We start from the raw sequence: 27,472 nt of genomic DNA, 5'->3' as shown, positions 1-27,472 counted from the left end.
TCAAAGATTTCTTGACATTATTAGGTATTTTTTCCTTTAGAAGATTTTTAAAAAATCCTTCCAGAATTTGTGAAAAATCTCATTAAGATTTAGATTGTAATCTTATTGAATTTATAATTTATTTAGGTCTTTAGTAAAATCTTATAGTTTTCTTAACACAGGTCTTACATATATTTAGCTATATTTATTCTTGGTTATGTATTTATTTATTTTTTACAAATATTTTTTATGTCATATTTTCTAATCAGTTATTGCTGCCATATAGAAATACTATTGATTTTTATATGTTGATTTTGCATCTAATCACTTTATAAGACTCCTTAATTAGTTCTAATAATTGTTCAGCTTATCTTCTTGAAATTCAAGGCATAGGGTTATAATATTAGAAAACACCAACACTGTTGCCCATTTATTTCCGACACTTACATCTTTTACTGTTTTGTTTTGGACTGGTTAAGGCCTCACACACAAGGCTGGACAATAATGGTGAGACCTTGTGAATAATAATAATAATAATAATAATAATGTCTTATTCCTGGTGTCAAGGAGCTAATAAGACAGTTAAAATCTTCAACTCTATAATAAACATTAAAAAAAAGGATATGTTAAAACATTTTTAATTGGGAGACCATAAGGCTGGGACAGCGCTAGTGCTTTAGGTTTCTATGTAAGGAAGCCAAAGCTCAATGTAAATAGTGAAACAAAACTAGAGACTTTACTAATCAGAAACTGCCAACTAACCTCTAACTGAAAGATCTTTCCACTCTAACCAATCAAATATATTTTCTTTGTCTTACTTCTGTGTTCAGCTTATAAAAGCTTGCCGCACACTATGCTGCAGCAGATCTCTCTGAACCTCTTCTGGTTTTGAATGCTGCCTGATTCATGAATCCATTAATGTTCAGATAAACTCTGCTAAACTTATTTTGTCTAAAGTTTTTCTCTTAACAGATGTCATTTATGACTTCTAAATCTTCTTTCACAATTATGAAATTGTCTGTGTCTTTTAATAATTCCATCTTTGCATTCATCTGTAAAAGTGTACTGTGTTATTATCTTCCAAGAGATCACAAACATGTTAAACACTAAGACTCCATCATCTTTTTACTCAAGGCATATTATGTAATTGAAATTAAAGAGTAAAACATCAACTAATCTAACATATACCATTTTGTCATTTGCTTACAAATTCTCCTCAATATATCATGATACTATATTAACATTATAACACGTGCAGTGTTTCTCATCTATGTGTGCTCTTTGGTGTCCTAACAGAAGTGAGGTGGAGGTTGGAGGAGAAAAAAGTCTATATTAAGAAAGAATTCTTTTTTGGGTTAAAAGGTAAACCGAAATTTGGTGTTATATACTATATAGAGTTTCATGAGGACAATTTTTCATCAGAATAGATCCTACCTTATTACTGTTTTAGAGTATTGATTTATTTCCCTCCCTACTTTTCAGAAAAACATAATACATAGAAGAAATGTACATCTAAAAATCTAATACACCATTCCCTATGGAAATGTTATGAATATTATGATCAGCAGCTAATCCTGCTGTTTAATTTTACATTTTTACCAACACAAATGTTTATATTTCTCAATTTTTGTTTTATTAACATCTCTTCACTGATAAATGTTTTCAGTAATAAAATTTTAGCATACATTCAAAAGGCTACTTCAAGATCTTCATGGAAAAATAGAATTAAAAGATAATACAAATCTCTCCATGAACTTTTTTTTTTTTTTTTTTAAAGACCAAAACAAAAGGATAATTTTAATTATTAATTTTTAGGATTTAAATGGTATAACAAATTTAAAGTACATTTTATGCAGTGAAATTTTAAAAAAGAGTTCTATAGCATACACACCTTCTTTTGGGGAAGGATCTTTTTTTAATTGAATCATAATTGATTATACATATTTTTGAGATTCAACCTTCATACACTCATTTATTATTTTTCTAAGTTAGAAACTTAAGAAAAAAATCATCTAACTGAAGAGTTTCACAGAAAACAATTGCCTTAGGCTCAACAAACATACTTCAAAGAAATAAAATTAAAAGTGAAATAAATGTAGTGGGGTAAATTAATTATGACTGTTTTTTCTTTCAACTGGTCTCTTATTTTGTGATAAAAAATTATTTAAAATATTGGCAATTTTTCCATATGAGAATATGCATATTTATTTACTGATATCCAGTCACTTGGCTATAAGTAATTTTTTCTGTATATATTAACATTAACAAATATTTCCCCAAATAATTTAATGTTATTTTTCACCACTGTCAATGTTTGGCTCTTATGTATTGAAAGAATCAATTGTATGTGTAGGAAAAAAAGCATATTAATATTTAAAGTTACCTGTACCAGAAGTGTTATTGGGCCACTTTTATCCACTTCTAGTATTTCACCATTCTTTGTGCCAACTAAAATATGACCATGTCCTAATGATATGGCACGTATAGACGGGTTATCTTCCAAGAGAAGACCTGAAATGTTAAACGGAGATGTTCTTCTAGGTATGAAGTCACTACAATATAGGATGTATATATTGCCAATGACGCTTTTTTGACAGTGAAATCACGTTACAAGGTTGCTTCTTCCAGCATTCTAAATATTCTAATGAATGCACTGCATTCTCCCCAGTCATTCAATTTACTAATCTCAAAATAAGTACCATCTATATATTACAATTCTATGATTCCAGATCCCCTACTACCATTCTGACAACTTTCTTTACCTCTTATATTAGCCACTCTTCATCCACCTCTTGCACTTCTTAGAACACTTACAATATTATGATTAGTAATTTTAATTCGACTTAAGATATATTTGTTTATGTCTACTGTGTCCAAGGCAGGCTTCAGTGACATATTAGTAAATATATCAAACCCTGTTCCCACCCTCACAAAGCATACAATGAAGAAAACAGACCCTGAGGGAGGAGCATATTGAAAAAGAAGCACATAGCAAGGGAATTTAACCTTGGGGGGGGGGGGGAGGTGAGGATGGAGGGGTCTTCCTAAAAGAAACAGTGTTTGAGATTTGAAAAATGAGTATGTGGTCAGGTAACTGGAAAGAAGAGAAGGGGAAAATCTTAGGCAAAAGTAATCTCCTGTAGAAAGTCCTAGAGGTCAGAGAGAGTGTGGTGAAATACCTTAAAGGAAGAAGTGCACTGAAATAAAGGGCAACGGGAAGAAGGGCCTTTGAGGCTCGAGAGGCAAGGTCAACAAAACGCCAAGTCTGCAAACAAGCACCTGACCAGACATAAATGTGATGCTTAGATGCTCACATGGATGTTTTCTCAGAAAAATTTAAAATGTTAAAAATTAACATTAGTAAATAAATTAATAAAACAGATTTTTGAAGGGACAGCAATGATTCTCGTGTCCAGTTAAGTGATTTCTCCCGTTTAATTCTGATGCCCCTTCAAGTAAAGAAGGAAAAATATATTCCATGTGTTCCACCTCAGTGATCAAGCATATTAATGAGCAGTCAATCTTTTTTCCTACAAAATAGACCAAATCTCAAAATCACCTTTAGATCCTGGGGCCAAAGCAGCTCTTTTTATAGCATAGGTCTTGAGACATCTTTCAAAGGAGTCATCCCAAAGAGCTACCACACCATCTTTTCCTCCAGTTACAAATCCCTATGAAAATGAAAGGTTCAACTTAATAAATATATAAATATTTTTTAAAAGTAATAAGCTTCTTTATATTGAAAAACTCTAGAGAAAAGAATATATCTGAAAGTTACATATTATAAAGAACATGGATTAGCAAAATAATCCATTGTTTTTTTATAATGCCAACATGGAATCTGCAAAAATATTTACAGTGACATTAAATATTCTACTTTTAGGATAAGATTTTAAAAACATAGTTTCTAATTTGGAACTATAAGTTAGATCTACCACTTTCAGCAAGTTACATATATTCTCCTGTAGACTTCATAACCTCATCCTTTAAAAAGAAAGAATAATGGTACCTACCTGGATAGGATATGGTGATTATATATAAAGCACTTAGCATGAATTTTGACTTAATAAATATTAAGACAAACTTCTTTTTTTTAACAGAACTCCTATTTCATTCTATGTTCAGGAGTTTGAAAAGAGGAACAAATTAAACTCAAGAAGAACCCCAAACTATTATTGGGTGGCCCGGCCAAGTAGAAAGGCAATGTTTCTTTGCTTCTGAAAATGCTCTACACTTGATCAAATTATGTTAACTTAAAATCTCTTTAGGTTACTTACTTTTTCCAGTGCATGCATACTGAACACTGGCCCATCATGTGCTTTAACTGTTTTTACAAGAAAGATGTCTCTCCATATACACACATCTCCTGTGGATGTTCCAGAAAAAGCCATCTCTTCAGTCCATCCATAAACTGCACACATCATTGTGTCATTTTTCCCCAGTGTGCCTATGTAGCCTTTTCTTCCAATCAATCCTCCCCCTGGTGCATAAAAAATATTATAAAAGTATCACTTTCAAAATATACACAATTATAAAGACGTAAAGTTTCTTTTCTACTGTTGTTGTCATTTTAATAGAAAGATATGTAATAGTAAGGAGAATTAATAAAAATACTGGTCTCTCAATCAGTGATTTGGGCAACATCCTGCATGACTGCTTTTAGGTCATAGCTTTTTGGATACACATAGTTATGGACTAAGTCAGTTTTAATCAGTCTTTAGCACTTTTGATGATGTTTTTCAAATTTTTTTAAGAATGTAAAAAGATATTAAAAACCCAGTACACGGCCGGCCCGGTGGCGCACTGCTACAGTGCGCCGCTTGGGAAGCGCGGTAGCGCTCCCGCCGAGGGTTCGGATCCCACATACAGACCGGCCGCTCACTGGCTGAGCGAGGTGCGGGAGCAACACCGAGGGTTGCGATCCCGTTGCCGGTCCCGGTCTGGTACGGGCGCGACACTGAGGGTTGCGATCCGTTGCCGGTCACGAAAAAAGACAAAAAAACAAAAACAAAAAAAACCCAGTACAATGAACACCTTTATAACCACTATCATCCTACAAAAAAACTCCAAAACATCTGAAACATAATGCCAATCCCATCTCCCTCACTTCCTACTATTCTGAATGTGATGTTAATTATTTTCTTGTATTCCTTTATACACATCTTAATACACATTTATAAATTCTTAAGTAATAAGTCATATTATTTTTCACATTTTAAAATTTTCTATAAATATCATTCTGTATGTATTCTTTTACAACTTGCTTTTTTACAAATAATTTGTTATGAAGTTTTATACATCTTCATTTGTACCTCTAGAAAACTCATTTTCATATGTATATGGCATTCTATTATGTAAACATATCACAGTTTATCCATTTTCTCATTAAAAAGAATTTAAGTTGCTTCCAAGTTTTTGCTACTGAAAACAATGCTGCTTTAAACATGCTCGTAAGCGCTTTTTCTATACAAATGCAAGAGTTTCTCTAGGGGGCCGGCCCCGTAGCTCACTCAGGAGAGTGCGGCGCTGGTAGTGCAGAGGCCGCGGGTTCGGATCCTATATAGGGATGGCCAGTGCGCTCACTGGCTGAGCGTGGTGCAGACCAAACCGTGCCAAGGGTTGCGATCCCCCTACACACACACACACACAAAAAGTTTCTCTAGGAACACTTAGGAGTAGTCATAGCATAATGTGCAAAAGCAGCAGCATATAAACAACAGAGGGGTAACAACTCTTGCCAACTTTTCTCCAAAGCTGATATGCCAACTTGTACTTCCACTAACAATGAAAAGAGTTCCTATTGTTTCCTACCTTCAGGAACACTTGTTATTGTCAGACTGTGGAATGTGAAACACCAACTGAATTTTACTGTGGTTTTAATTTGCATTTCTGTGATTATTAATGAGCTTGATCATATTTTTATTGAACACTCATTACGTATTGATGTCTTTTGCCCATTTTTTCAGCTGAACTCATTCAATCATTTATTCATTCAAGAAATATATATGCCAGGCACTATTCAAGGCACTGGAGATAGAACTATGAACAAAACAGAGAGGACGACAACATTTCTTGCTTTAATAGAGCTTCATGGTGAGAGACGGTCACTAAATCTGACAAATAAGCAATATGTACAGTATGTTAGATGATGATAGGTGCTTTGGAGAAAACGTAAGTATAAAAAGGAGATAGGAAATGGGAGAAGTCCATTTTAAGTAGGGTGGTTAAGGTAAGAAGGTGGTATCTAAGTGAAGACTTGAAAAAGTTAACAGAGCAAGCCATGCTAGAAGAGTGTTCCAGGCAGAAAGAGGAGCAAGCGCAAAGATCCCAACATGAGAATATGACTGAAGTCTTCAAGGAACAATCAGGGAGACCAGTAAGGAGTACAAAGAAAGTAAGGAAGATAGTAACAGGAGATGGGATCAGAGAGGTCAAAGGCAGTATTGCAGACCATTATAAGGATTTAACTTTTACTCTACATGAGATGGAAAACATTCGAGTAGTGGAATACGATTTATTAAAAAGTTTATTTTGACTTCTGGGTTGAGAGTAGACTGAAGCGGGAGAAGGATAAAAAGAATTAGAAGGCTATTTCAATAATATGAGCAAACGATAAAGGAGGCATGGACCAGTGTGGTAGCATGGAAGATGACAAAAAGTAGCCAAATGTATAAAGAAGATTATCTTTTCTTAACAGAGCAGCCAGAGTCATTAGTGACCTTGCAAGAACAGTTGGGTGGAGTGGTAAAGGAAAAAAAGCAGAGTAGATTTCTCTCAGGAGAAAGAAAGAAGAGGAATTGCAAACTAAAAGTGTGACAACCGTTTGGAAGTGCTTCAGTATATGGGTAAGAAGAGAAATCGACTTCACAGTTGGAGGACAGAATTGAAAGAGGTTTTTCATTTTGTTTTATTTAAGATGCAGAAGGGTTGGCCTTCACTAGAGCACAGACTGTCTAGAGGAGGGTCAGCAAACTAAGGGCTGAGGGCCAAATCCTGCTGCCACCTATTTTTGTATGAAGCCCGCTGGAAGCAATTTAAACACTGTGAACCACAGAGACCAAGCTTGTCTCCTTCTCTGCTCTCAGAGCCTGCCTCCCTGGTTTGTGGCTACAACTAGCAGCTGCCCAAGGCCTGAGCTGGTCACCTACAGGTTGGGAATTTTACTAATGGCGACTGTTGGGCCCCTAGCAGTGGAATCTCAAAGCAGTTGCACTTCCTCCGGCCAGCTGCCCAAGTTCAGAAGGTTGGGCTCTCCAAAAGGAAAAGGACACACTGGGATCTATGTGTCACTGGGGCAGAGTGAAGCTGGCCATGGCTTCCCTCCCTGCCCCAACCTATCAGGTCCATTCCTACAGTAGGTTGATCTTAGAGAGAATGTCTCCAGTTAATGGCAACTGGGTACAAACATGGTAAGCAGGGCTGGACAATTTTCTCTCTTCTGTAAGTACCTACATAATATTCTTGATTTTGTCCTTTTGCCTGGAAAGCCTTATCTGGACATTTATAGAAAAAATTTGCCACCCCTGGTTTAGATCATTCATAGTTGGGTTTTCTAATACAGAATAACATGTTTCTATTAAGAAGGTCATGTCATCATTGCACTCAAAAATTTTCATTGGCTCCTGCCCCCTGACCTCCATGGAATAAAGTTCAAATTCCTTAGGAGAAAAACTAATAATTCATAACTTGGAATTACCAAAGCCTAGATCTGGGATGGGTGGCAAGAAGCTCCATTTTAGCCTCAGACCCACGTCATTTCCTTCAACTTAGTTTACCTAAAACTATGCATTTAGAGGATTAGACAACACTTGGTCAGATGAAGAAAGTAAGATCTTATTTCCCACTTGGCTAGTGAACTCTGTGGATCAGAACTCCAAAAGTGAGGAAGGCTGAAATATACACCAAAGCCTTAACATTTATACATTTATGGTTCAGTTTCAGGTCTACTATATGTCTAATCAAATTTAAGAAAAAAAAAAAGCTATTCAATTCAAATCTTTTCATTTTGAGACTATTTACTGTCTTTAAATCTTATTTCAAATTCATAGTTTTTTTAAAGACAGAAATATTCTAAGTGTTACTTGCTGGGTATCTATAATTCCAAGTGACTAAGACACCCAAATGAAAAGTTTGTTTAAACATATGGGAATGAAATTACAAATGTGAAAGTACTTCTTTTTACTTTGTAAATGTATACACTAAGATCTGATGAGTTTGTGATGAAGTATTAAATCCAAGTCTGAAAATCAATTCATGTCCTATGTAGATTATAACTTGAGAATCACTTGAGTTTGGGAAATGTCTTCACCAAGCTTACTCTTTCCTAATACACAGGCTACTTCAAAAAGTTAACGGACAGATTCATATTATCTTTTAATTTTATTTTTCCACAAACTTGCTGAAGTCCCCTCATGTTTCACTTCTTATATTTACATATTTTCTGTGAAAGATTTACATTTATTGAGACTTTGATGTCACATTGCTAGAATTTATAAGTATACTATTCTATTTTTAAAAGACATCATTTTTTATTTTAAAATGTGAACTTCTTCCACATTTGTAATTTACAGTTACAAATGATTAAAGTAACATAACATTCCAGCTCTATATCATCTTACAGCATATAAAATTTTTTTACAAAATTTTTCATTTTCAGTTTAGACTATAAAACATGTCTTTAAAGAAGGAAGGAGTCTGGACCTCAGTTGACTATCTCATATTAAATATTTTGCAAATATAAGTACTACATAAATATACCCAATAAATGATGATAAAATAAATCTTATATTTGTTTAAAATGTACCAAGACAATAGCGAATCACTTTTTTTTTTTAAATAAATATTTTGGATAATTTTAAATTTCCAGAAAAAATGCAAAGATAATACAGAGTATTCCCATATATCCTTATCCAGTTTCCCTAATGCTAACATCTTAATTACCATAGACCATTTGTCAAAACTAAGAAACCAACATGTTTGAAAGATTACTTATTAAATGAACTCCAGACTTCATTCAGATTTCACCAGTTTTTCTACGAATATCTCTTTTCTGTTTAAGGATCCAGTGTAGGATACTTAGCCAAATTGCTTTTAAAAGTACTAATTTCTTAAATTTCAAAGGAGTAAAAAGAAGCACTTCCTTACCCGCTCTACGCCAAAATTTCATGTGTTTAATTCCAGCTGTAATTAGTTTATCGGGCACATAGGGGTTCATCTTCACAACAAAAATCTTATCCTTACTTCCTCTGAAATAAATACCAAAATGTTTTAGCTCTGAAGATACACCTTTCCTGTACTAATCTTTTGCCTAATCCATACCCTATCTTGTTTACTCCATTTACTGAATATTTGTTTTGACTTATCTCTCAGATTTGGGCTGTGTAATCATGCAATTGTATATTTGTTCTTTTGTCATTATTATAACTTGTTAACTCTGCTCAACAGAGTCTCAAAAGATAGGAATAGTGAAAACTAAACTTCTTTTGGATAGCATCTATAACACCTACTATGTGCACAGAGACAACTACTTGTGGCATGAATGAAAGAGATTTTTTATAAAACTTTGTTACAACTTAATATAATAATTTAAGAACAAAGTTCCTCTTAAACTATTGCTTATTTGGGCATTATCTTTATATTCTGCAAAAATCATTTATCTATATTTTTAAAGTGCTTTAAAATCTCACTTTTAGAAACAGGAAGTTAAAAAAAAGAGTCTGACATTGTTGACTATCTCCTCCTTTAAAGCATTGTTACTAATTTTTATTATTAAAAAAATACATGCTCATCCCCAAAAATTTAGAAAATGAAGAATATAACATAAAAAAAATAACCTATAACTTCTTTGTGATATATGAGTATATGTGCACTATTATTAAAAAAATACATGCTCATCCCCAAAAATTTAGAAAATGAAGAATATAACATAAAAGAAATAACCTATAACTTCTTTGTGATATATGAGTATATGTGCACGAATCTTTTTTTACTTCAATATATCTGAGTATATCATCATGCTCTCCATTGGTTATAGAATAGCCTGCCATATAGTAGAATTCACTCTACCTATAAATAGAAATTTTAGATAATAGCTGTTTCCAATGCCATATTATGTTAAAAAGTGGGTTCACAAGGGATAAACCTACAAAGGAATCTTAAAATCATTTCTCTTTTACCTAGATTATATTATTTATTCAATGGTAATAAAGATGGCAGCAATACAAATGTTACACAGTTGCTTGATTCCAAATTCTTTTAATTTTTATAAGTTTTTATTTTTATTTTTATGGCAGCTGGCTAGTACAGGGAACCAAACCCTTTGCTTTGGTATTACAAGGCTGTACTCTAACCAACTGAGCTAACTGGCCAGCCACTAAAATAGTTTTAAGTCCAAAGTAATTCCATTATTTGGTCAATGTGATATTACGTTTTTCTCCCTACCTTGCTATTGAAAGTTTCTCTCCTTTCTTCCAGTCCCACAGCACAATAGTGTGGCTATCATCTATTCCAACTGAAGCCAAACGTTTCCCATCCGCTGTGAAAATTAATCAGAGAGATATATTAACCATTAACATTCAGAAGATAAAGAACATTCAGTGTATATTTTAAAACCATGGCATTATATTCAAAATTCGATAAAATAATGTTAAATATTAAGCACACATACATGTTTTAAAAACTCAGAATTTATAAGGGAGGGAGAATAACAGTTTCTCGAATCATCTAAACATATCTGCTGTCATCTCACCTGACCTCATTTACCTTATTCTATCCATTAGGTAGGAATGGGAAAGGGGAGAGATAAGAAAAGTGGAAAAAAAAACATTAAAATGGAGAAGGAAAGGAAAAATTTAAAAAGGAGGGGAAGAAAGATTTATTTCAATTAAATTTACCATAAGACCTCTATTGTGAGATAAGAACTTATAATGATTACGAAAAGAAGATTATCAAATGAGAAACATGTAGGTTACAACATATTGCCATTAACATCATTGCTTTTAATGAAGGTCAACTATTTTAGTTGTTATTATCATCAAGCAACAAGTAATGAATATATTAGACAAATCATTGAGAGATATGACTGATGAGACAGGCTGGCAGGTGTGCATGAGTTTATAGGTTATAAACACTCAGACTACTAAAAAATTTTTTCCACTCTGCCCCGCCTTTTGCTAACTTCAATTAGTTCCTCATTGCTACCAGTGGTATTTTTCTTGCTGACCCACTTAATATGCTATTCATTTTCTTGTTTCTTGACTATTAGCCAATCCTTGAACGTGTATACATTTTTCCCCCAAAACTCTACTATGGATAACTTATCACTTCAGTTAGAGCAGCAAAAAGTACAAATTTACTGTTTCTCTACATAGAATTCTCTATAATGGTATTTCCTTCCTCTCCCTGATCCATACCCTAAGCTTTCATTGTAGATCTGTCTGTACTTGTTAAACTTAAATATACAGCAAAGTGCTAAGATGATCTGAAATAATTTTACAAAACATCTTGAAATTGTCACTTTACAGAAATGTCTAAAACAAATATTTCAGTTCTTTCTTAGCCTTTTACCCTAAACATTTTCAAAGTTTACTCTGTGGCCGTAAAACATTAAGTGAAATCAGGTTTGCCCAAAGTAGGAAATACACACTAGTAGTGTCAACTGAGATGATTTTAGGTATTATGCAGACATTTCTTATTTTTATATAAATATGCTAATTTTAATGGGCATGAAAATTACACTCATTAAATTATAATTATAAACTAGCTGGCAAACCCACACTTTCATAGTTGTATTTGATTAGGACAACAGTATGCACATTTGATAAAAATTGTGAAGGTCATAGCTAAATGACAAGTAGGTAAAAATACTATATATTGCCTCTGCATTTTCATCATTCTTATTGAGATAGAAAAAAGCCTTACCTGAGAAATCAACAGCACAGACACCATATTGGTGGTAGCCCTTTAATATCGACAATGGTTTAATAGTCTCTGTGTCCCATATATGAATTGAGGGATCCCTACCTACCTAAAATAGAAAGAATTATAAAGGCCATTTTATACAATTAAATTATTTATATATATATATATTAGAAGGAAATAAAAAGAGATTTTACAGCTTTTGTTTTATTTCCTATAGAAATTTATCAAATAAAAAATATAAAGCAGACTGTATGAGCATGACTGATTTTTTTTTCTTGTATTAATTCGAAAGCTAACAAGGCTAGGGTCAGTGTTTCTAGAAATGTCCCAGAAGTAGTGACTCCTAAATCTTATTATAATCTAAATCTCCTTATAATCTGTATCATCAATAAAGATAATAAACTTACTAAGCACCTATTACAGTTTCTATGCTAGATACAATCAACACTAAGATATTCAGGTAACTTATGCAAAGTCATTCAGAAAACAGGACATTTTCAATTAAATAAGAACACCTGGTAACATACATATGCTTAACGAGAACGAAAAGGTTGTAGAGAGAGACTTCATTGAAGTGATGGTACTGGAGCTGGGCCTTTAGAAAGTGCGGGACTTGGATAAAAAGGGAAGAAAGTAAGCACATTTTAGACTAGGATGAAGGTGTAAACAAAGATTTAGAGGAGGTTAAAGCACCAAACATGTAAACAAGTCCTTGAATAGACAATTTTACTGCAGCACTCTGTCATTTACCTTTTAACTTGGTTTGGTTCACTAATACACAGGTAAAATATCAATTCTTAATTATTCCTCTAGACTCAAGGAATTACTTTCTTTAATTATAAAGATAAAGAGATATAATATCTTTGTATATAAAGGCAACTCCTGAAATAACTAACATCACTGTCATTTGACTGCCAGTAGAGATATGAAAACAAAAATGATGACAAAACCAAAGCAAAGATTAAAGGTAGAGAATCAAGATATATTCAGGACATAGAACAGATGCAACTCCAAAAGTGACTGGTTATAGGGGCTGAAGGAGAACAAGAAGGTTGACTCCCAGACTTTGGCAACCAAGTTAATATGGTGCCATGTTCTAAACAGGAAATGTATGAGGATGAGCAGGTTTGGAAAGGAAAATTAATCCTATTTATCTTCATTTTAGACATGTTGAGTCTGAGCTGCCCACAAGTCAACTAAATGAGTATATTTTTAGTGAATTATACATATACAGTAATTTGTCAACTAGATTGTGAGCTCTTGATAGCGGCACCCAGTCTTAGCGTACGCGTGTGCGCACGCGCACGCGCACACACACACACACACACACACACACACACACACACACACACGTTGCCAGTCAAGCTTCTTTCACCTCCACTTAACATCACAATTCCTGTCAAGGGGTCATTCTTTGTGCCATATTCTCCAAAAAGCAAAACAAAACTCTCTTTAGATTTGTCATCTAAATTTCAAAACACTTAGATAAAATACTTCAGAAGTACCTCTCCTTTTACTAAATGTATTTTTTCATTCTGAACAGTTTTAACACATTTATTTTAGAAGTCCATAACTTTATACAGATGGGATTGGTTGGTTGTAATATAATACAGGAAAGAAATGGAAAACACCAGGAAAAGTAGAGGAGGCAGTATGAGCCTGGGCCTTGGGAGAAAGGCTTTGAATCTGCAGTGCCTAAAGCAGAAATGCTGTTATGTAAGCAAAGCCAGAAGGAAAGGAGCTCTGGCTTAACGGGCATCCAGGGATGTCCCGTGGCATACTGACTTCTTATTTAATCTGACCTGAGTTCCCTAAAATCCCAGAATCATGGCAGTAAATGGCCACTTTTTGACAGTCTTCATTTCATTAGTACCAGAATAATGTTCAAACTTCTTGCCACAGCTCACAGGTACATAACTGTGCTTCAGAAGGAACCATTTATATAAGCTAAAGGTAATTAGTGCCCCTAAAAACCCCATTTACCCTTTTGATTAGTTATTCCACTAATGTCCATCACGTACTCTAAGATTTGAATAATGTGGGCTACTTATGTTTCTTTAAATAAGCTGTGATTTTTTTTTGCCCCACTTTTACACATGATGTGATATATTTAGAATGCTTTCTCCAACTTCCCCTCTGCCAAGTAAACTACTCAACTCAAATGTCACCACCTCTATGAGGGTTTCCTTGATTCTACTGGGCACAATTAATCAGTGCTTCATTACATTGCTACCAGACTTTGTACATACCTCTACATTAAAAAATGGGGTGATGTTGCCTCCCAGGGGACATTTGGTGCTGTCTAGAGACATTTTTGGTTGTCACAGCTCAGGGGGTTGGGTATTACTTTTATCTAGTAGGTAGAGGCCGGGGATGCTGCTAAACATCCTACAATGCATAGGTCAACCTCCTAAAACAAAGAATTTCTGTCCCAAAACATCAATAGTGCCAAGTCTGAGAAGCTCTGATCTATCCTATGACATTGTATCACAATTTTTCCTGCATGTATGTCTTTCCTCTCAGGATATGAGTGTTTAACATGGCAAGATATCTTATTTATCTTTATATTCCCAGCACATTCCCTGGTTCGTAGAATGTGTTTGATGAATGTTTTTGAATGAATGAAAGAAAGGAGGGAGAAAAAGGAGGGAGAAAAGGGTAAGAAGGAGACAATGGGAGAAAGAAAGAACATGGTAGGCACAAAGGAAGGAAGGAAGGAAGGGGGGAGAAAGAAAAAAAAGGAAGAGTTTACTCTCCTTTCAGGGAAGCTCTATAGGATAACGCAAGTTGCCTCCCCTTACCCACCCCATATATCCTAGAAGGTATATTTACACAGTGTTTAAAGCCAGCCAGACTAAGGGCTTTAGGATTTACTACTAATTAGCTTTCCTACTAATTAGGTTTTACTACTAATTACTACTCAGGGCTTTGGGCTTTACTACTAATTAGAGATCTTGAGCAAATTATTTAATTTCTCTAAACCTAAACTCTCTCATTTGTAAATTGGAGGAAATGATTTCATTCTCATAGGGTTGAGTTGAGAATAAAATGAATATACATTAAGAAACCAGTATAGTACTTACACATCATAAGAACTATAAACATCACTCCTTCTCTTCCTTCTCTAAGAATACCCATATAAAGAGGTATCAGTGAAGACTTTTCTCAGTGTTTTCTATTTCAATATTTGTACTTTCTACTTTGGTAAACCTAAATGTCACAGAACATATGTTAAATAATTTATTGTATTATTTAGGTAACTCAGCCTAAGAAAACAGATTTCTAATCTCTAGGTTCTTTATAATTTTTTACTCACAAATTTAAAAAGCGAATGTCCTGACAGAAAAAAATGAGCCAGATCTCTTAGTTCCAAATTCAAATTAAGATAATAATTGAAACAATAAAACTATAAGGAAAACTGTAGGAAAAGAGTTGGGGTAAATTTTATTTATGATATAAAATAAAATCCCATTCTAAAGAATTCTTCACTCTTTATTTCCAAGAACACGAAAGATATATATATATATATATATTTTTTTTTTTTCCAGGCCCTCTTGTGGATATTGAAATCTGCAGATGCTCAAGTCCCTCATGTAAAATGGTGCAGTATTTGCATATAACCTATGCACATTCTTCTGTGTAGTTTAAATCATCTCTAGATTACTCATAATACATAAGACAATGTAAATGCTTTGTAAATAGTTGCTATACTGTATTGTTTGGGAAATAATGACAAGAAAAAAAGTCTGTACATTTCAATACAGACATAATTTTTTTTTCCATAATATTTTCTATCCATGGTTGGTTAAATCTACAAATGCAGAACACATTGATACATAAGGCTGACTGTATATATGAGTATAAAAGTGAAATAACCTAATTTTAAACTCAGTGGTCTAACCTAATCTGGCTTATTGTCACATAGTCTTTCAAAGGAACCTACCTGGCCTGTTGCCACATAGTCTTTCAAAGGATGTATAGCCAAGCAGAGAATATCATCATCATGACCCAAGTAAAAACGCTGTGTGTTCTGTTGTCGATTATAAACGACACCCACTGCTGCCACATGGTACACAATTTCACCAATTTGGGTATAAAATAGATTACTTCGACAGTCATAACCTCTGTAACTAATATAGAAAACAAATCATATAAAATTAATTTTTGCCTTTGATCTGATCAATATAGAATATACAGAGAAGAAGTAGAAACCTTTTCGATTGGTCATTTGATTTTCAGTTTTATAGGATGCTGAACAATTAAAGGAAATACCACTATCTCAGATCCCATAAACTTTTATGAACTGCTTTGATAACAAATTGCTAAATCCAAGCTATAATACTAAGTGAAAAAAGCAAGGTACAGAAAAGTATACACGGTACACAATTTACACAAGTATAATACTAAACTTGTGTACTATAAAACAAAACCAATTGATATTTAATAAGTAAAAGGGTATAGAAAGGAATATATATTTGTATTCATTGTACATGTAAAATTTTTCTGAAAGTAAGTAACAGTGATCATCTGTGGAGGGGAGAAATGACGGCTGGGAGAGCAAAGGTGAGAAGAAGATTTTCAAACTAAATCCTTTTGTATACATTGTTGAAACATGAGAATATAATAGATATTCCAAAAATAAGTTTAAATAACAATTTAAAAACATTAACTCATGCAGGAAAAAGTAACACCATCTTCTTAAAATGGTCAGTATAATTCCATTTATAGCAACCTAGCTTCGCACTTCAAGGAAATCCAATTCATAAAACATGACTGCACAATACTGCCTGTTTTAACACTAGAGGAAAAATACTTTTACTACATAAAACTACAGGCAAAAAGAAGTCACAATATCATTACTAATTAGACATATTTAGGGGAGATGATTATCTCTTACATCTTATTTTCATCTGTTTAAAGACAAGAGGTCTATTTTCTATAAATATAATACTAAACTTTCATGAGAGTTATTTAATAAACACTTATATAGTGCTTATTATATGCCAGACGATGTTCTAAGTCGCTAACATTGCCTTATTTACTCCTCATCAGATAGGTACTGTTATCTCCATTTTACAGACAGGGAAACAGAGGCATAGAGAGGTTAAGAGACTTGCTCAAAGTCACATAGCTAGTAAGCATGAACCAAAATTCAAACACATAAATGAAAAACAGTTGTTTTATACCCATGAACAAAGTGTAATCGAATACTATTTCCTGGAGCCCTCTCTCTTCTTTTAGAAGTAGCACTTTTTTGTTTCTCTTTGCACTGTTCTTTAAGCTGAGGTAGATCTTCTTTGTAAACCTTTAAAAAATGTATATAAGTAGGAATATGCTTAAAATATATATTAATACAAACAAACAAACAAACAAAGACAGTTTGGGCTGGCTGGTTAGCTCAGTTGGTTAGAGCACAGCCAAGGTCATGAGTTTGGATCCCAGAACCAGCAAGCCACCATAAACAAACAAACAAAATATATCTTAATAAAGGTGCTCGTATATTCTTAACACAACTTTCAGAGACTATGATTACTGTTGATGAACTTTAGTGAATGTCTTAAATGAGAAGGTACTTTATGAAATTCACTTCCATAGGAAGAATAAACTAATTCACATTTCTATGTACCACACAAATACATATTTAGCATTCCAGAAAATTTTTATACTTCATAAGAAAATATACATATATATTTTTTTTTATAAAGATGACCGGTAAGGGGATCTCAACCCTTGGCTTGGTGTTGTCGGCACCACGCTCAGCCAGTGAGCAAACCAGCCATCCCTATATAGGATCCGAACCCGTGGCCTTGGTGTTATCAGCACCGCACTCTACGGAGTGAGCCATGGGCCGGCCTATAAGAAAATATTTTAAAGGGAATAAATGGGAGCATACTGGGACAAAATTCTGTAGGCAAATAGTAAACAGGAATACTTAGCATATCAAACACTTATTATAAAAGAACATTTTATTATTAAAGTGTACTTTAAGGCTTAAAGGGGGAAAACTAAAATAGCCATACATTGCTTAGGAAATTAAAACCACAATTGATAAAAATACATGAGTAATGGAGCAAGATAAAGAAGAAATTAGACTTTTCAGAAAAAAATTATGTGATAATAGAATATTACCTGCCGACGGTAGGTGAGCTGTGTTTCTTGTTCAATTTCAGAATCCAGTTCTGGAACATCAGACAGATCTGAATCTGATTCATCACTATTAGAGTCAGCCAGACTTTCTGTAATTTTTTTAAATGAAATGTTACTTGTTTAAAGAATATTCATTTTCAAAACAGCACTGCAAAATTAATGATTAAGAGTTGACTATGTCAGTTGACATGGAGACAAGCCATAAAACAATCAAATAAAATTACCTATTCAAGTGACACAGATGTCAGTAAACTGTACTACAGATTATCTTCCTCTCCACTCACTGCAAACTCAATAGATCCTTTAAATCCCTTCACTGGCTCCCCAATGACCGCTACATCAAATTTAAATGTCTGTGCAAATATAAGTGAATATAACCTATAATTAACATGAAAAGTAGCTAAAAAATACTATATGCAACATATGAATTGATATCAATTTTTCTGTCAAGAAAACACACAGGAAACCTAAATACCCATCTCCCAGAGAATACATTAAATGTTCTGCTGACATAAATGCTTCTTCATTTGTCATTTGATAGATTAAAATGAAACCAAAAGTACTTTGTATTCTACGTTCTATGATTTCTGATTTTAAACACATAAACCTAACATTTTAATTTGAAATTTCTCCTAACAGATACTGTTAACTTACAAGGCTAGAATACATTTCAATAGTAAAATTGTTATTTGGGGGTTATTGAAGAGTTATTTGACAGGGAAATTGTTCAGGCAATGTGTACTACTCACCTTGGGGTGCTATGTGAAGAGCATCTTTTAGTTTTCTTTCAGGAATAAATTTCCACTGAAAGACAGAGTGATCTGCTCCACCAATAGAAATAACCCACTGATAATCATGTGACCATCTGACATTAGTTACATGAGCTGAATGGCCAATATATTTTCTAAACTTGGCCCCTATAACAAAAATATATCTTTAAATTGATTTAAAAAATGCCAACACACAAAAATACCATTTCAAATGACAATTTCTAGACATGAACCACTGTGTTGTCCTTCCACTATCTTAATTATGATCAAATGGGAAAAATCCTGATTCAAAAATTGGTTGAATGAACAAAACAAAATACTTAGGAATAAATTTAGCCAATAAGGTAAAAGATTTCTACAATGAAAACTATATAACATTGATGAAAGAAATTGAAGAGGATACTAATAAATAGAAAGATATCCTGTGTTCATGGATTGGAAGAAATAATATTGTTAAAATGTTCATACTACCAAAAGCAACCTACAGCTTTAATGTAATCCTTATCAAAGTACCAATGACATTCTTCATGGAAGTAGAAAAAAAATCCTAAAATTTGTATGGAACCACAAAAGACAATTAACAGCCAAAGCAATCTTGAACAAAAAGAACAAAGCTGGAGGCATCACACTGTATGACTTTAAAATATACTACAAAGTTATCATAACCAAAACAGCAAGGTACTGGCATAAACACAGACTGCAGACCAATGGAACAGAATATGCAACACAGAAATAAATCCACACACTTTTAGCTAACTGATTTTCGACAAAGGCACCAAGAGCACAGACTGGGGAAAGGATAGTCTCTTCAATAAATGGAGCCAGAAAAACTGGATATCTACATGCAAAAGAATGAAACTAGACCATATACAAAATCTCACCATATACAAAAATCAAGTCAAAATGGGTTAATGATTTAAATGTAAGACCCAAAACTATAAAACTGCTAGAAGAAAACATGTGGGTTCATGACACTGGTCTGGGCAAGGACTTTTTGATAAGAACTTAAAAGCACAGGCAACAAAAGCAAAAATAGAGAAATGGGATGGCATCAAACTAAAAAGTTTTGTGCAATGAGGAAAGCAATCAACAGAGTGAAAAGACAATCTAAAGAATGGGAGCAAATATTTGCAAATTATGCATCTGACAAGGGTTAATACCCAGAATATATAAGGAACTCAACAGCAAAAAATAGAAATAATCCAATTAAAAAATGGGTAAAAGACCTACATAGATATTCCTCAAAAGAAGATATACAAATGGCCAATAGGTATATAAAAAAGTTCAACATCAGTAAACATAAGGAAATGCAAATCAAAACCACAATGAGCTATCACCTCACCCCAATTAGAATGACTACCATTATCAAAAAGACCAAAAATAGCAAATGCTGGCATGAATGTGGAGAAAGAGGAACACTTATACACCATTGGTGGGAATGTAAATTAGTACACCCATTATGGAAAACATTATGGTGGTTCCTCAAAAAATTAAAAATAGAACTACCACATGACCCAGCAATCCCACTACTGGCTATTATCCAAAGGAAATAAAATCAGTATGTTGAGGAGATATACGCATGCCTATGTTTACTGCAGCACTATTCACAATAGCCAAGATATGGACTCACCCTAAGTGTTCATCAACAAATGAATGGATAAAGAAAATGTGACATATATATGCACACAATTCAGCCATGAAAATGAATGAATCCTGTCATTTGCAGCAACATGGATAAACCTGGAGCACATTATGCTAAGTGAAATAAACCAGGTAAAGAAGGACAAATACTGCATGATCTTACTTATTTTAGAAATTTTAAAAAGCTGATCTTACAGAAGTTCAAAGTAGAATAGTAGTTATCTGAGGGTAAGGAAGGAGAGAAGGATGGGGAGAGATTGGTCAATGGGTACAAAATTATAGATAGATAGAAGTAATAAGTTCTGTTGTTCTATTGCACAGTAGGGCGACTATAGCTAACAATACTGTATTATATATTTCAAAATAACTAGAAGAGAGGATTTTGAATGTTCTCACCAAAAAGAAATGATAAATGTTTGAGGTGATAGATAAGCTAATTACCCTGATTTGATTATTGCACAATATATAAATGTATTGAAACATCACACTGTATCCCATAAAAATGTATAATTATTATATCAAAAATAAAATAAAACTTTAAAAATAGTTTGAATGAACAAATGAATAAATATATATCAAGAGATGCATATATTTTCTCTACTGTTTCATAATATACATTCTCTATATCTTCCTTTTGGTATGGGACAACAACTATACATATCCCTGTTAATGTATGCTGGATATAATAATGCTTAGCATATTAGTCTGTTTCTATTGCTTATAACAAAATACCTGAAAATAGTAGTTGACAAAAGTAAATTAAGACCAGAATGTGACACCATTTACACTAACTAGATTTGCAAAAATGAGAAAGTGTATCAATGCCAAGTGCTGAAGAGCATGTGAATCAGAGTTTATAAAATGGTATAACTACTTTAGAATACAATTTGACATTTTCTTATAAAGTTCAACATTCACATTCTCTATGATCCAGCAATTTCACTTTTAGGTATACACCTTTGAGAAAACTGCATATAATAAAAAAGACTGGAAATGACCCAAATGTCCACTGACAGGAGAATAAATGTAAAAATAGTAGCATATACTTACAGCACAATATTTCACAGCAGTAAGAAAAAAATGCACTAAAGGCACATGCAACAACATGAATGAATCTTAGAAAAACAGCACTGAGTAAAGTCTCCATTATAAATCTGTTTTGTTTGATATTTGTATCATTTTTCCAATAAATTTTCTTCTGGAATCTTAATAAATATTTTCTTCAAACATAAATTTTCATTTGTCAACAAGAAGAACAAAGAGGGTCTTGGTCATTATTAACAGTGATGGAGGTAGCAGATTAAAGCAACCCTGCCCTCAAATCCCCACTTTCCCCCCACCCCCACCTGCTCACCCTCCACCACTATAGCCCCTGTGCTGTTGCCCGGGAAGAGTCTGTTATCTGAGAGAGATTATGGAGAGAAAGAAGATAATAAAAGAAAAAGGAAAAAAAAAAAAAAGGTGGTACTGGTGAAATGCTTCGGTTTAGGACTGGAGCTGGGTAAATGTGGAGGAGGGGCATATGATCATTCTCTCTGAACTAACCTCAGATATTCTGTTTCAATTACAATGATTCTATAACATAAACTACTTCTATTATTTATCTTTCCACATTTTGTAAAAGCAGCACTTCTTAGATATTACTTAAGTGGATATCCAAAATATATTAATACAATTAGATACACTTTCCTAACCTTAAGTTAGACTGATAGTACCTTGTTTTTGCATAGAGGATGGTATGTGAAACACTGAGTAGGAGCTATGTCTAAGGATAAGATCATCGTTATTCTTACTGAAGAATCTAACCAGGCAAGTATCATCTTGAGTCACAATAAAATTTGTTGTGCCTGGTGACTCTTAAATCCTGGCTATGTGGTAGGATCCAGAAATAAAGTAATTGCTAGAGATTTAACTAGCCTTTATTAATGTAGTTAGTATTTCTTATGGAAGCACTTTCACACGGACCTAGGAAGTTGAAAACTCACAGGCAGGAATCAACAAATGGCAAAGACAGCGGGATTTTGAACTCACTACTTTACTGTGGAGGCAGGATACAAATACCAGCCTGAGCTTCCAGGAAAACTGGCCTCTTGAGTTTGACATCAGCTGACTACATATTTGAATCAAACTATTTCAGCTGTTTCCATAATCACCTTTAGTAAGTTGTATTTTAATGTCCGTCCTAGAGCTTTTATCAACAAACCAGTGAAAATCATTACTGCAACTGTTGGAGGTATTGATGCTCTAGGTATCGATGCTCTAGTACACACTCACTGTACCTAATATAAAGCCCCATACTAAAGGAGAGAGTTCTTTGAAAATTAAATCTCAGAAGAAACGACTTTCCACGAGGAACAAGTATGCTTTTGTGTGTGTGGACACAAAACTATTTTGTGTCCTGCTTTATTTTATTTTTCGTTTCCAGAATCAAATTTGATGTGTGACTATTATCACTTTGTTTATCTGCTTTTAATATTGTATTTCTTCTTATTTAATTTATTTATTACTGATTCTCCATTCATATAATTATCTTAGTACTTGTGGACTTGTTATAAGCTGATTCACATACTTTATGAAACGAGTCATGGAATAAATGAATGAGTACTAATACAGCATTTCATTCAATTATTCCCAGGTCTATGAACAGAATGATTAATATCACCATATTAGAAGAGATTCAAGAAAAAGAGGTGATACATAAAATATGTAGAAAATAACCATTGATGGGACCTCTTATTTTTCTTATGCCTGTTATAGAAAATAAACAAATGTCAAAACAATATACATATGTTAAGGATTTATGCAAAAACACATCCACACACGAAACCAACCAACCAATAGGTTCTAAACAATGACCTGGGCTTGTGCAGTTAACTGATTTCTCAGAATTCTTGAGAAAAAGACATAAGAAAAATGTCTCCAAAAAGATGTGTGTTCAACAAGTTAAATGATTAAAGGTAAAAAGCCATAAGAAAAATATAACCATCATTGTGCAGTCTGACTATATGAAGTGGGAAGAAAAATGTTTCTTTAAAAAGAAAGAGTATGTAATAGTCCATTAATAATATATAAATTCAAAAATGATTTTCTGATAAAAATTTCATGACCAAAAATAAATGCAACAGATGACGATAATTTTTGAATTAGCAAAATAAAAATTAGCTAATTCTGTTCATTTTCATGAAACCCTTTACCAATCAGTACACATTTTAAATAATATAAAATCCTCTTATTTATCTCGAGACTAATTTTTTGCAAGAACATAAAAGTCTTTCACGAGAGAGAGGTTACTTAATAGTATTTTTAAAGAAAAGATACCTTTTCTTAAACATGGATATCGGAATAATTTTATAACTCCATAGTCATCAGCTGTAACTAAAACTTGGCCAATATAATTTCCATCTACTGAATTTATATCATTGATATCCGAATACTTGGGCCAAATTCCATTCACTTCAAGGCCTGAAACACATGTCCATGAAGCCCAATGAACACCTTTTATTTCTTCTTTACTTGTCACTTCTTTTCCTCCTAAAAATAAATCAGTCTTAATTTAAGAAATTATTTCATTTGATTTTTACTCAAGCTTAAATTGTACTGATAACATGATAAACACCAAAATTTTAAATATCTTCCCACACCAGTTAAAGGAGAATACATGAATAGGTAGGTAAGTTTAGATAAAGAGAAGAGAAAACTAAATGCAAGGAATTTTTTTTAAAAGCCACTACCAAAATTAAACTGATTCAAGGACATACACAGATTTGAATATGATTAGCTTAACAGGTTCACCCATGTAAAGAATAAAATGGAATCCTATCAAAATCATGATACATATTAATCACAAAGGGTAACTTATCTGAAAAGGCAAAAGCTGTGAGAAAGTGGCAAATCAGATATTAAAAAAGAAACCTAAGGTATAGAGTTGAGGAAAAAGAGAGAACTGGAATAGATCAAGAAGGATGAATAAGAGGGCAGTAATATTTGCATATTTACATTACATAAGAAAACCTTGGATTCAGAAAATCTTCATTACAGATAGAGTATTAATGAAGAATTTTAAGGGAGATGCATTAATTTAATTATACAGCTAGTCTATTTAATAAGTTTGTGGAAGATAATGATTAATTCACTAAACATCACAATAAATAGGTACTAAGAGGTAATATTTTGTTACTCTTCTCTTTTCAAATCTTTGATGGGAACTTGGTTTTTCAAACTTAGTTTACTGGGTATATTATTAATATTTGCAAAACTTATTTGAGGTAGCCACAAAAAAGCAATTTATGGTCACACATTTATAGCAATTATATTTAGTAAATTAGTTCTGCCCACAAAAATGGCATTTTGACTCTCTAATATACAGTGGGACTTTACCATATACTACTCACATGGTATGGAATTCCATACAAAGTGAGTCTGTCTTAGATCTTCCAAGCAAAGGAGTTTTAATTAAGAACCAAAATTATATAGAACGGTGATTTACAGGGGATGGGGAAGGTGGAGGGGATGGAGAGATTGTCAAAGGGTACAAAGTTTCAGTTATGCAGGATGAATAAATTCTACAGATCTAATGTACAGCATGTTGACTATAGTTAATACCGTATTACTGTACTGTATACTTGAAATTTGCTGAGAGTAGATCTTAAAAGTTCTCACCATATATATAAAAAAGGTAACTATGCGAAAGTATGAATATGTTAGCTTGATGTGGAAGTCACTTTATAACATATATATATACATATATCAAAACATCATGTTATACACCATAAATATATACAATTTTAATGTCATTTGTACCTCAATAAAGCTGGGAGAAAACAAACAAAAAGAATTTTAATATAATAGGGCAGCTTTACAGAAAAAACCACAATGCCTGAAATATTAGCTCATCTCTTCTTTGATTTCCTATAATCAATTTTAACTTACATTCTGCTTCCAGTGAAATTCTAAAATATTGTATAGGCGAGTTCCGGTCAAGATGGCAGAAAAGATGGTCCCCACCATCACTCTCTCCCACAAATCAACCAATTTACAACTATTAAAAAGCAACAACAACTAAGCTGAGACCGCGAAAGATCAGGGGAAGAGGAGGAGAGACATATGGAATGCATGAAGGCAAGAAAAGCCATGATAAGAGAAAGAATCCCTCTGACCGTTTCAAGCCCCAAACTTCTCGAGCCCTGGCCACTTCAGGCTGGAGCTGTTAAGTGCAGGAAGCAGAAGCTGGCAAAAGCTGCAGCTATGCCCTTCAGACAAAGTTGCCTGGAGGCTTCAGGGAGAAGAGGCTCTTGGTGGCATCCAGGCCAGCAAGACTACTGACAGGGTTTCCGTGGACCCATATAGGAGCGAAGAGGCACAACAACTGAAAAAAAGGAGTCACTTAGAAGCTGGTGAGTCATCGCAAGGGACTGGTGCACCTCTTGTCCCATGGGAAGTGTTTGGAGTATGGGCAGTGGGGGAGACGGGCACACCAGGAGAACACTGGGGCACAGCAAGAATAGCTGATCTGCCCCCCAATCAGCACAGGACCACTCAGTGGAGTCTGGTCAGGAATACAGTACTGCAGAGGGTGTAATTAGATGAAAAGACTCAGGCCCACACCAGAGTTTCTACACAACCCAGGTGTACAAGATGTCACACGAGACCTGGAAGTACCTATAAAGTCAACCTTTAAAACCTAAGCTGTACAAAAAGACTTCTTCAGGTAATCCACAGCAAAGCAACAATTTAGCTCAACCACAGAGCTAAAGTACTGGTCCTCACAGGAAGTTCTTCCATTTTTGTAGTAAGCAAAGAACAACAAATAGTTCCAGTGCAGGGTATAAGTGGTGGGAACAGCAAATAATCCAACACAAAACTGAAAGAAAAAATAAAATACCCACAGACCAGAGACAAAGTTTGATATTAACTAGTAAAGATCTCACATCATCAAAGAACACGTATAAAACATACAAGGACCAGAAGTCCCCTGGGCTACCAAGCCAGGGAGCAGGGAGGGCTGGGGGCCTCAGCCATGCCCCCCAACACCCTCAAACAGCCCAGTGATGGACGACCACCAAGCTGCTGCAGGAAACACCCTGGGCTCTCCCAAGTCAGGGCTGTAGGGGGCGAGGGCTTCAGACATACCCCCCTGACATCTGCATTCAACGCAGCAATGACCAAGACACCACTGGAAGCTCTCTGGTCTCCCCTGCCAGAATGAGGAGAGTGCCACAGGCCTTAACCCGCTCCTCTTCCTTCCTCCTTCTCCACCCTATTTCCTTCCTCCTTCCCTTCTCCTCCTCCCCCACAACTGCTCTGCAACATCATAGAATGTAAAAAAATATTAATAAACTTTAAAAATAAAGCTGTAAAACCACACACACACACACACACACAACTCCCCCCCCTCAACTTTGTTGAGATACAATTGATAAATAAAAAGTGCATATATTTAAAAATAAATAAAATATTGCATAGGCACTAAAATCTATAAACTGTATATAATTTACTCAAATTTTTTTACCTGGCATTCTATAAAAAAGTCTTTTCCCATTTCCATCATTTGTCTGTAAATATCTAGTGTCTGAGGACCAGTCCAGATGAGTGATGAAACTAAGTGATCCAACACATTCACCAACTTTTTTGTAACGCTGAGCAACTCCATAAACATCAACTGAGCTGTCATTGCATCCAACAGCAAGGTAAGTTCCATCTGGTGAATATTTTAACTCATGAATTGCCTCCTTCCTATCTTTAATATGTACGACTTCCGTCATATCTCTGTTAAAAAGAAAAAATGAGACCATATGAACAAAAGTCACTACAGAATTAATTCTGTTTCCCAGTGTGTCTAAAATGACTGTGAAGCTGGATTGAGTATTTATAAACCATAAAATTAATGTAAATAAAACAAGTAATATTAGTTAAGGAATAATTATTTTGCTGAACAGAAATATATTTGGACAATACATACCAGAAATAGAGAAAAATTCAGCACCATGCTAACCAACTGAACTAGTTGGCCAACCCTG

General features: G+C 33.9%; 1 protein-coding gene across 1 annotated transcript in view; it reads right to left on the bottom strand.

Annotated features, from left to right (window-relative positions):
* EML5 (echinoderm microtubule associated protein like 5) overlaps positions 1 to 27,217 on the bottom strand; it is a 76,138-nt gene extending 48,921 nt beyond the window's left edge. Inside the window, exons 1-12 of the mRNA XM_008592527.1 lie at positions 26,965 to 27,217; positions 23,775 to 23,987; positions 18,795 to 18,962; positions 18,028 to 18,134; positions 17,085 to 17,203; positions 15,842 to 16,028; positions 11,899 to 12,004; positions 10,420 to 10,513; positions 9,124 to 9,224; positions 4,257 to 4,459; positions 3,539 to 3,650; positions 2,363 to 2,490 (exon numbers count right to left, since the gene is read on the bottom strand). Coding sequence (XP_008590749.1) covers positions 2,363 to 2,490; positions 3,539 to 3,650; positions 4,257 to 4,459; positions 9,124 to 9,224; positions 10,420 to 10,513; positions 11,899 to 12,004; positions 15,842 to 16,028; positions 17,085 to 17,203; positions 18,028 to 18,134; positions 18,795 to 18,962; positions 23,775 to 23,987; positions 26,965 to 27,217 — 1,791 coding nt within the window. The remainder of the gene's footprint in view (positions 1 to 2,362; positions 2,491 to 3,538; positions 3,651 to 4,256; positions 4,460 to 9,123; positions 9,225 to 10,419; positions 10,514 to 11,898; positions 12,005 to 15,841; positions 16,029 to 17,084; positions 17,204 to 18,027; positions 18,135 to 18,794; positions 18,963 to 23,774; positions 23,988 to 26,964) is intronic.
* Between the last annotated feature and the right edge of the window lie 255 nt (positions 27,218 to 27,472).

This window comes from Galeopterus variegatus, unplaced genomic scaffold, assembly GCF_000696425.1.
Source record: "Galeopterus variegatus unplaced genomic scaffold, G_variegatus-3.0.2 Scaffold7995, whole genome shotgun sequence".
Classification (NCBI taxonomy): domain Eukaryota; kingdom Metazoa; phylum Chordata; class Mammalia; order Dermoptera; family Cynocephalidae; genus Galeopterus; species Galeopterus variegatus.
Note: the sequence above shows the minus strand (reverse complement) of the source record. Positions and strands in the feature narration are given on the sequence as shown.